This window comes from Octodon degus, unplaced genomic scaffold (genome assembly GCF_000260255.1).
Source record: "Octodon degus isolate 3935 unplaced genomic scaffold, OctDeg1.0 scaffold00048, whole genome shotgun sequence".
NCBI lineage: Eukaryota > Metazoa > Chordata > Mammalia > Rodentia > Octodontidae > Octodon > Octodon degus.
In genome coordinates this window covers 9,872,095-9,882,868 of record NW_004524624.1, presented here as the reverse complement: position 1 = coordinate 9,882,868, position 10,774 = coordinate 9,872,095, and the positions used below count along the sequence as shown (strand labels likewise).

Below are 10,774 nucleotides of genomic sequence, written 5' to 3'. Positions count from 1 at the left end.
ATGTGGTGCTGGGGGATTGAACCGCGGTCCCTGATGCTTTTGCTAAGCTTGTTCTAAGTAGGTGCTTTAGACCACTGAGCCATCTCTCCAGCCCCTAGACCCCCAACTTTTTAACTTTTTTGAAATACAATCTTGCTATTTTATCTAGGCTGGTCTTGAGCTTGCTGTGTAGCCCAGGCTAGCTCAAACTTTAGATTCTCCTGTTTTAGCCTCTTAAGTGCTAGGATTATAGGCATGCATCACTACACCTGACTAGTGCATCCATGTTCTGAATCAACAGATAATAGTTAGTGTTGTTCTTGCAGTTTATTTCTAACTATTCATACCCACCTCTTCACGCTGACCTGAGTTTATCAGGCTATCCTGCCATGCCACATTCCCACACCCTTGCTTTTCCTGAAATGTCTTATTATTATTATTATTATTATTATTATTAACCTCATATTAAAGGTTTAACTCAATCCCCCCTTTTCTTCAAAGCCTTCTCAAATTAGCCCAAACCAATGTCCCTGAATTTACAGATCTCTTAAACAATCGACTCTCAGGACATAGCTCTTTTTACCACATGCCCTGTGTTGTTTTGTCCTTGCTGTAGGGGTTGGACTTGTCCGGCTAGCTGTGACTCATTTCCCCTGGGAAGTTATCTTGGATCCCTGTCCTGCCACTGTGCTCTTCCCCTGGCTTCCATGGAGCACGGTACTCACTGCTCATATAGCTTACACTACGTTGCTTGTCTGTCTGTCCCACTGGCATGTGTCAAGCAGTCCAAGGAAATCTGCTTCTGTTGAGTGCCTAATACTTTTTTTTTTTAAAAAAGGAAAATATCAAAACTGCATCAATGAACTACTTCAGATATTTTAGGGAAAAAAAATACAACATTAAGCAGAAACCTATATAAAGGATGAAGGTGAGAAAAGCAGGTTTACCCTGGGTACAAGTGCCAAAATCAGGTTTGTGAAGAAGGTAATACACCTGGCATTCCTCAATTAAACCTGGACTCTATTTTATCTTTTCTGAATCCAGGGCTGGGCAGTACATGTTAGGTAAACATGCTACCCTGAGCCACATGCCAGATGCGGCTAAGCTTGGACCTTTTTTTTTTTTTGCAGAACCGGGGATTGAACTCAGATCCTTGCACTAGCCAGGCAAGTGCTTATTTTACTAAACCATCTCCCCAGCCCCTAAGCTTGGACTTTGTATATATGTGTAGTATTGGGGATTGAACCCAGGGCCTTTACAATTGGATACATCCATAGCCCTGTCCTTATGTTTTGTTTTGAGACAGTCTCACCAAGTCCTAGCTGGGCTTTTAACTTTCAGTCCTCCAAGTCCTGGGGTTATAAGTATTGACCACCACACCTAGTTTAAACCTGGACCCTTGAAGGGGTTAGCATAGTCCCAGGTCAGCACCTGTTGGTTCTTGGCATGCACAAAAGCTACTCTTGCCTGGAGGAAGGCAGCCCTGTTTAGGCCCACAAAATTCCTGTAGATTAAGTTTAACAAAATATGAGTTCAAAATCCGAAAATAAAAGGTTTACAAGGAAACAAACTACTATTGGCAGGAGTCAGCACAAAACACAAAAAGATTTATACTGTTTTTTTTTTTAAACATTTATTTATTATTTGTGTGTGTGTGTATGTGTGTGTGTGTGGCCAGCTCAGCCCACCAGGGGGCAGGGCCGGCTGGCATGTGGTGCTGGGGGATCGAACCGCGGTCTCTGTGCTTTGCCAAGCTTGTTCCAAGTAGGTGCTTTAGACCACTGAGCCATCTCAGCAGCCCCCAAAAAATTTATACTGTTAAAATAAGTTACGTAATATATAATAATCTCAGCATGTTTCAAAAGAATTGGTATCAGAGACACCATATTCTCTAACAAAGTTTCTAGAATTTGGAAAGTTATACAACTTTTCTAAATAGGACTGAGTATGGTGGTACATGCCTGTAATCCTAGACTGGAGGCTGAGGCAAGAGAGTCACTGTGAATTCAAGGCCAGCCTAGGCTACATAGCAAGAACCTGTCTCAACCAACCTTTCCCCTCCCCCAAACCTTTTTCTAAATAACTCAAGAGCAGCTGGGCATGGTGGCACATGCCTGAAATCCCAGCAGTCAGGAGGCTGAAGCAGGAAGATCTCCACGAATTTGAGGCCAGTTTGGGACTGATGAGTTCAAGGACAGCCTACATAGTGAGGCTCTTTCAGAAAACCAAAACTTAAAAACCAACAAACAAAAAACGCCTAAGGGGATATAGAGAGGGAGGCTGAATCAGGTGGAGAGCAAATTTGAGCCCTTCCTGTGCAATTTAGTAATTTACCAAGATACTGTCTAAAAATAAAATGCTGTAACTCAGTATAAAGGTTTTGGGTTCAATACCTAATACTGAGGGGAAAAAGAAAAGGCAAGAGGAAAGAAAGAACAAAGAAAACCCAAATTGTTTGATGTTATAAAGAAACTGAATCGGGCCAGGGAGATAGCTCAGTAGAATTAACGCTTGCCTGGCAAGCACAAGGTCCTGCGTTCAATCCCCAGTACAAAAAAAAAAAAAAAAAAAAGAAACTGAACCAGTAGTAAAAACGATTCCCATAAAGAAATGTCAGACTCAGATGGTTTCACAAGTTAAATTTTACCAGGTATTCAAGGAACAATTCATTTCACTCTGATGTAAACTCTTTTTGAGGATAAGACAAGAGGACAGTTCCCAACTCAAGAATGTACAGACTAAAAGGACCATCTTAGAAACTTCCGTAGAAATCACTAAAAACAAAGGCACTAACATGTACAAGAATGTTCATAGCAGCATTGTTTGTAATAGTGAAAAACTGGAAACAGCCCAAATATCCATTGATAGGTGAATGGCCAAATGACTTGTGGTTTATGCACTCGAGAATTATACAGATGAAAATGAATGAAGCAGAGCTATTACAACAGCATGGATGAATCTTAGAAGCAGTGGTTAAATGCCAAAAAAAAAAAAAAAAACACAAACCTTCAAGGACTAGTAATGTGTAATGCTTTTGAAAAGCTAGAAAACAAGCAAAACCAAACAATATATTTTTAAAGAATATATACATATGATTAATATATACACATATATACATAAGAAGTCATTAATAAAGTTAAGGACAGTGGTTACCTTTAAGAAGCAGCAAGGAGACAGGAATAGGGAGGAACACAAACTCAATGCTATTTTTAATTTTAATGTATAAATTGAGTGATGCTCATAGGTGCTTATTTCTTTAACATAATAATTTATTCGTTATATGTTTATAGATTATAATTTTTAAAAATCTGTGGTAGTAGAAATAAATGGACAAATGAATGACATCTCCCTGAAGGAAAGTCTGTTTCTTGGGAAGAGCCAAGATTCCCTGACATAAGCCGCCCTAAAGTAGGTCCTCAATGGGTCTGCTTACTGCTTTTCCCAAGAATACACCTGGAAGGTCCGAATCCCTTTCCAATTGGTACTCTCTGAGCCCAGAACTAACTCTTTCCATACATATGACCTAACCCCACAGTCCTGGCTAAGTCCTGACACATGTATGACAAGAGACTGACACCTGGTAGTCAGAGAAGGAATTTAATGAAATGACTAGAAAGGAAATCTTTTACTCCAGGTAGTAAAAGGAGCAGATTGAGGGACAGGGAAACAGGAATGAAAAGAAAGTGAAAATTCAAAAATAGGAAAGGGAAGGAGCTCCATGTCTGAGATGTGGAAAAAAGGATTGTCATTTAAGCTAAACGGAGAGACCCTGAAAAGGAAACGACTTTCCTCTCCTTCCATGAGACTAGAACAGAACAAGAGGAAAGAGTTACAGCTGCAGTAAGGGAAATGCAAGACGGAGGAAAAAGGAAGGTTGAGTTGATCTCAGCCAAGCAACCTAGAGTCACATGTACTTCATAGCTGTAGTGAGGAGTAGTGCCTCCCAGCAATTCTCTGGCCTAGTCTTCATCTGGGGAATCTGCTTACAAGGACTGCAGTTCCCCTTCTGCCCAAAAGAGTGGTCCGTGATATAGACCCAAGCACCTTAGCATCCCATCTTCTTGGCCACATTGGTTGGTCAGGGATGAATATGACTCAGCTGGTCTAATCACAGTGAATCTTCAGACTTTTGCTAGGATTCTGACTTATATATATTGGACAAACATGTAACTCAGGAGTGCTGGTAGCTATGAGGTGGCCCAAGCTTGAGATGGTTTTCTATTAGGTAGAACAGTGAGACTAAATTTTGAATGGTTGAATCAAGCTTCACCTGGAGCACTACTTGTGGCCTTTTCACTTCATAAGACAGTATATCCTTTTTATTATAAGCCATTCTGAATTAGGTTTTCTATGATTGAAAACCAGAAGACCTCTAACTTGTAACATTCATCATACTTACCCCATCCCTATCTTCCCACAGGAGGGCACAGGGATCCAGGTTATGTTACTGTGGATTTATTGGTTACACCAAAGCCAAAGTATTGAGCTGGGAAGGTTAGAGGCTGCCACCAGGCACTATGTAAGACTGAGTGACTCAGCAGTCTGTACAGAGAAAGGACTTCCATAGGGAAGGAACAGCTGAATGAGAACCAAGTACAGAGAAAGGCCTCTACTAGGCAGTCAGGCAGTTAAATACAGATATGGACACCACACTATGGACCTGCCTGTCATGGGGGTGTTGCCTTAGGGTCTTTACACTCATGAAGTAAGGAACTTTGAAGCACATGCCCCTTTAAGCCTTTATTACCCTGTGCTGCAGTGTCTGGCCCTCCCTTTACCACCTGAAGAGCTTCCTTTTGGCTTCTACTGCCCCTGATGACACTCACTTTGGGGATGATGACAGGAATTTTATCTTCTGCTTCTTTGGCTTGCTGGGAACTAGGGCCCCTTCCTCCTTTAGAAACAGCACCATCATGCTGACCCTGGGCAAGTACTGCCTCCTGCTCAGCCTCTTGCACTGGCCCTGGCCTTTCTACCCCTCCAGCTGAGTTGCTGTTCCCTCCTAGGCTCCAGGTCTCCCATGGTAACCTTGAGGACTGGGCGGAGTCCATGGCTTTTGCTGACTTCTCAGGGGTGGAATTTCTTTCCCCACTTCCACCTGACTTTTTTCGGGGGCGCCCCCGTTTTCTTTTGGCATCACTTGCTGGATCCTCTGTATCCTGCTTTGTTGCTTTAGCTGGTAGGTCCTGGCCACTGGCCTCACTCACAGGTACTTCTGCTGTCCTCTTGACACCCCTGTCATGGGGTCCTGAGTCAGCACCTATGCCTACCTCCCTGTTCTCTGTGGCCTGGGGCTGAGTTAGTCCTCCAGGTGGAGCTCGCCCTGGTCTTGGTCCTGGTCCTGGTCCTGGTCCTGGTCCTGGTCCTGGGCCTGGTCCTGGGCCTGGTCCTGGCCCTGGTCCAGGCAAAGCAGGAACAGTTGGTAAGATCATGTTAATGATGGGCATAGTTGCCTGGGGTCCCCCAGCCCTATTGGGCAGAGGCAGTGTAGCCACTTTCAGGGTACCTGAAGGAAGCTTCGGGGCTAGAATAGGTGAAGTGACTTGAATTGGAGGAATAAGTAGGCGAGGGGCTCGGGGGAGGAGCAGAGGCAGCCGGGCCACTAGGGCATTAACCTGTGGGTTACTGGCTGCTGGAGCCAAACTCTCAATAACACTCTTCTTCCGCTCTCCACGTGCAGAAGGGCTAGTTCCAGCCCGGGCTTCTGGCTCCTTAGGAGGCTAAAAAAGAAAGATGATCTCAATAAGGTATGAAGACTGTGTATCCAACAAAACAGGCATTGGAGGCACAAGAGATGAGAAAGCGGGGACCCATCAGTGGAAGGGTATACTTAGCATGTGGCCAGGTGTAGTCAGGAGATCAGGCTTCTTACCTGGGCTGGTTTCTCTGGTTTCTTGTGGGCTCCCCCCTCCAGGTTCTCTACACCATTTTTGGACTTTGATGACCGTTCTCGAGGGGCATGTTCATCCTCTTCTGAAGAGGTGCCAGAAAAGGTAACAGAGTGAGAGTGAGGGGAAACTGAGGAATGGAGGAGTGAGGTAATTGTAATTGCCAGGCTGCTGGGACAATCAGAGAAGGGTCTCCAGGAATACCAAGTGATTCCAAGGTGAAAGCTGAAAAGGCCTGAGTGTTTCTCAGATGTAAGAAAGGATCCACTCACCAGCAATCCCCATGGCCTTAAGCACATGGGCATGTGCAGATCGGGCAGAGATGAGATGCTGTTGCAGCAGGAAGCGGGCAACCTCAACAATAGAACTGAAGGACCGTTTCAGGATTCGCTCTGCCCAGTCACAGGTCAGAGCACAGGCTGCCTCTACCAGTTCATCCCGAGGTGCTGGGGTTACTTCTGGGCCCATTTCAGGCTGTGACAGGGGAAGGATATGTCCAATCACATTCCAAACTAAAGATCCTCCCACATTACTACCGTACTGATCCAAGCAGAGACCAGGCTGGAGATGGGAGAAGTCTCTAAGCATGGTGATCTAGAAGGCCACAAACTTTTTCTCCTCTGCCTTGGCCGCAGTATAGGCAGAAAGGCACACAGAATACACAGACTGACTTGATTCTATGTCAGCCCTCAAAACATGTCCCACAGATCACTGACTTTTACCTAAGAGCAAAGAGTGGAGCTGAGGGCTGCTACTTACATTCTCAGAACTCTTTAAGTCAAGTCCAGGCAGGGGTGGCATAGATACCAATGTCTTCCTTCGTATGCCACTGTAGCAATATCTTACACAAGTTAAGGAGCAGTTAACACTCAGGCTTTCCAAACCCCTGAGTCAGGTCAGGCTACCTTTACTCCTGGCCCTCTGCATTGCATGTGTTCCTACCCAGGTCCTCCAGCCCCAACCTCTCCAGTCAAGGATACTTGGACTGACCCCGGCCACCAAGCCTTCGGGCCTTGATGTCAGGGAAGATCTCTCTGATGATTTTGCCAAAGTTGGCTGTACTTAGTGGGCGGCAACAGGCAAGACTCTCGCAGTACTTTCTGAATGAGTGAGAGGCAGAGAGGGAAGATAGAGGAAAGGCTATGGGTGGGTTCAGAGGGTTTCTAGGAACCAAGTGTGGGAACCTCTTTAAAAAAGATAGGCTCTTCTCAATAAAATTATGGAAAAAATAAAAATAAAACATATACAGTTAAAAAAAAAATAAAAAGATAGGCTCTAAGATGGACATGGTGGTGCTTTCCTATAATCCCTGTACCCTGGGAGGCTGAGGCAGAAGGATCACAAGTTTTTTAAGCCCAGCCCAGGCAATTTAGTGACCCTTTTTCAATATTAAAAATAAGAAAGGGATGGGGAAGTAGCTCAATAGAGAGATCCTGAACTTAGTTCAGAGTATCAAAAACAAAATAAAACAAAGGCTCTATCAAGGCAGAGTTCTGTAGGGATAAGGGGCTAGACCCCCCAACTCACAACCCACCCTTTACCCACCGATAAGCATCATAAACACTCTGCTTTGGCAGACAGGTGTCTGTGTGCTCTTCCAGGTGGTTGCGGATCCACCTGTAGGCATACATGTACTCTTCACTGCTAAGCGTGCTTGGCTCTGAGCTGAAAGAGAAGTAAAAGGGACAAGCATTACTGAGACCCCAACAGTTATCCTGGTTCTTCAGACTACCACTTCAGTAGTGCTGGACGAAATTAGTTCACCCAGAATCTACATTTCTTTTTGACCCAGGGCAATAGCTATGAGTCTTCCTACTCACCTCGCCCTTTCCAGTAAGATGAACTCAAAGACTCTGGACCTCTAATATTTAAAACACTGCCACCAAACCTACCTTTTGTCTCCAGTGCTGGGACCTGAGGGGAGCTGAAGGTAGAGATACAGCTTGTCGTTGTCTGAGAATTTCTGTACATCTTGCTGAGGTAAGAGGGAACAGGCAGAAAACATAATAAGGTCAAGAAGGACCTAATGTAGGACCCTCTGATTTGTACCACAAAATCCAGCTGACCTCAGAGGTTCTTAGGTTGAAAAATGGACTTAAAAATGAATTGAGGCTGGGCATGGTGGCACACCCCCCTGGGTTACACAGTGAGTTCAAGACCAGCCTAAACTACATAGGGAGACTCTGTCTCAAAAAAAAAAAAAAAAAAAAAAAAAAAAGAAAGAAAGAAATTGAGGCTGAAGCTGTAGCTTAGTACTGGAGCAGTTGCCTAATGATCGATGGCCTACCATCTGATGGGGGTGGGGGGCAGAAGGATCACCATCAGGTCTACTGGGGTGCTCTCCAGAGGCCATAAAAGTAAGAAGCTCATACTGGAAGCAAGTTGCCAAGATAGTGAGTTTTTTTTTTTTTTCTATGTGGTACTGGGTCTTGAATCCAGGGCTTTTGTATTGTGCTACCTTCTCAGCCTTTTTTGATTTATTTTGAGACAAGGTCTCACTGAGTTGCCCAGGCTAGGCTTGGGCTCTTTGCTCCAGTCCAAAATCTACTATCTTTTGGTAACAGTGCATCTTCCACATAAACCTTCATTTACCCACAGCATCCCCACGGTTCCCATCCCCCACCAATGCCATCACTTCGCTGCCCTCTTGCCAAGGTGCTTACCAGGATTCCTTCTACTTTGTTCTGCACGGCCTTGCTGTGGACAAGAGAAAGCTGAAGGTCATACACATGGTTTTCTCATCCCTTTTTGGATTGCTATGTATGTGTGGGCGTGGGTGCGCACGCTAAAATGCCTAAGAGGGCTTCAAGAACTGCTGTCAGGACCTGCAATCTCCCTCTTCTCTAAGGTACTCTGCTGCAGAGAGGCAGCTCATCTCCTGAGGAAGTAAAGCACTACTGGGATCTGTCCAGAGGTCTCGAACAGGATTTGCAGGTGGTGACAGGTACTTACGAAATGGTACCTCGGAGCCTTTGAATAAGGGTGGTGGGTTCCCCAGCCTCTGCACCAGTTTGGGGGGGCCTTGCCCCAGTCTTGGGGCTTTTAGCATCAGGCTCATCTTCAGCCATCCCAGCATGGGGCTAGAGCTGAGAGGGGACAGAAGATGAAGAGATCTCAGGGCAGTTCTCATCTCTCCAGAAAAAGAAACAGACACAAAGCCTCCAAATCTGCCTAGTGATTGTTTCTCACCACTTCTGCCTGTTTCAAAAAATTAAAAATTATTCCATTTCACCAGAGCCATCTATACCCAAAGGGGTCTCTACAATCTCCATTCTATCTGCTCTATCTTTTTGAAGTCTCCAAATGTAAAGGAAGAGAAAGGGGATTGGAAATCTACGTTAGAAAGACATGTTCATTTTTCCTGAGCCCTATGCTACCCCCCAAACAAACACAAAACAAAGTTCTCCAGATCTCTAATTTGATTTCGCCTGGCAGGTTAGGAAGGGTACAAACAGATTCTGGCCTGCCACGCGTGTGGGGACCAGGCCCAAATTCTGAGGGCTTAATCTCGTCAGGCCTCCCCACGGCGCCGCCCCCTCCTCACGGCGTCGCCTACGTCATCACCCACAGCAGCCCATCCCGACGCGCGCCCCCACCCCTCCCAGACCCCCGCCCTTCAATCCCCGGCTGCTGCACCGGGGATTGGGGCCGCGGCACTACTGGGCTGGGCGGAGGGAACCCGGCCGGGAGAAAGGATACTAGATTCGGGGCACGTGCACATGGTGAAGCAGCCGTTGAAATACAGCCGGCATCTTTTTCTGCTCGTTTCCCATCTCATATCGCCCCCTCCCTACCTCTAAACAGTCGCCTTCCAACACAAGCACAAATAGAGGTAAGGGAGAAAGAGAAACTACCTCGTAGCACCTTCACTCCAGCCCAGCCCCACGGTCCCGGCCTAGCGGGCTCCTGCGTTGCTTTATTTTCCTTTTTCTGAATGGCTGTTTTCGTCGTGATCTGCCTGGATACACGGACTATCTGCTTGGTGATTGGTTGTTGTTGCTACCCGGAGACCGGAGGCGCCCGGCTAGCACAGGAGGCTGTTTAAGTCTGCCTGGTAACAGAATCTGATTGGTTAGCAGGAGAGGGAAAATCCAAAATTGGTCTTATTTGAGTCAAGAGGGGGAAGTCCGGGTTAGGTTTCAGTTAAAACTAGGGTCGATTGGGACTGCCGGTCCCAAGAGGTTGTTCTCTTAAAGGGACCGCAGGACGCAAACCCGTGCTTGGCGGCCGTGGGAGCTTTCTAGTTAGTCTTCTGTCCTCCCCTTCGGTTTCAATTCGGCCTTCGCGCTTCGACGCTGGCGGAAGAAAAGAATCAGTGGATGATAAAATAGCTAAAAAATGGGTGGGAGCAATGGAAATTCACTATAAGCTCATATAACTCCCCTTTCAGGTAAAACGAACCATCTCGCCCCTGCCAGCCGAACGCAGAGCACAACCAAGAGGCAAACAGGCTGCCCTTTCTCCTCAGTGAAGACGTTAGGACATCAGCAGCTGCACCACTTTAAGCCTAACGCCTCTCTCTCTTAGTGTTCTCGGTTTTCCGTGTGTGTTTTATTCCTTCCCAAGGTGTTGCGAGTGCATCGCCCACCCCCATTCTGCACTTGGTGGACGCTGGGATTTTGACTCATTCAGTCCCGCAGGGAGTGCTGGACTTGCACTGGAAACTTAGAGAACTACATAGGTCATGGGTTCTTAACTCTCTTAGAACTTTTTAGGTCATGAATTAGATAAAAGCAGTGAAAACGATGCACCTGCAGACGAAGTTTTTCATCCGATTTCAGAAAGGATGTGGACTCCAGATTGACACCTCTCCTAATCCCAGCAGTGCTGGGGATTGAACCAGTACTTCTTCACACTGAGCCGTTTCTTTACTTGCCTTTCACGGAGTGCTAGCATTACAGGCATGT

At 46.0% G+C, this 10,774-nt stretch overlaps 1 protein-coding gene across 5 annotated transcripts; it reads right to left on the bottom strand.

Annotated features, from left to right (window-relative positions):
• Window positions 1–2,611: 2,611 nt before the first annotated feature.
• On the bottom strand, window positions 2,612–9,817 carry Rfx5 (regulatory factor X5). Of its 5 annotated transcripts, none has more exons than XM_023716425.1 (11): window positions 9,722–9,817; window positions 8,820–8,953; window positions 8,531–8,564; window positions 7,760–7,842; window positions 7,413–7,532; window positions 6,848–6,967; window positions 6,627–6,708; window positions 6,140–6,341; window positions 5,852–5,952; window positions 5,486–5,699; window positions 2,612–5,374 (listed from the first exon to the last, which is right to left on the bottom strand). In XM_023716425.1, the coding sequence occupies exons 2-11, from the start codon at window positions 8,933–8,935 to the stop codon at window positions 4,647–4,649; spliced, it is 1,800 nt and encodes a 599-aa protein (XP_023572193.1). In that variant the 5' UTR covers window positions 8,936–8,953; window positions 9,722–9,817; the 3' UTR covers window positions 2,612–4,646. The 5 variants fall into 5 exon arrangements, with proteins under 5 accessions (XP_023572193.1, XP_023572194.1, XP_023572191.1 ...); XM_023716426.1 differs by having other exon boundaries at window positions 2,612–5,362; XM_023716423.1 differs by having other exon boundaries at window positions 2,612–5,699.
• Window positions 9,818–10,774: the final 957 nt, after the last annotated feature.

Bases quoted from the DNA above. Each gene is read 5' to 3' on its own strand.
- Rfx5 (XM_023716423.1), bottom strand. From the start codon at position 8,935: ATGGCTGAAGATGAGCCTGATGCTAAAAGCCCCAAGACTGGGGCAAGG. The intron at 8,565-8,819 runs GTAAGTACCTGT...TCTTGTCCACAG, and splicing joins AGGCTCCGAGGTACCATTTC to CAAGGCCGTGCAGAACAAAG. The intron at 7,843-8,530 runs GTAAGCACCTTG...CTCTTACCTCAG, and splicing joins ACAAAGTAGAAGGAATCCTG to CAAGATGTACAGAAATTCTC.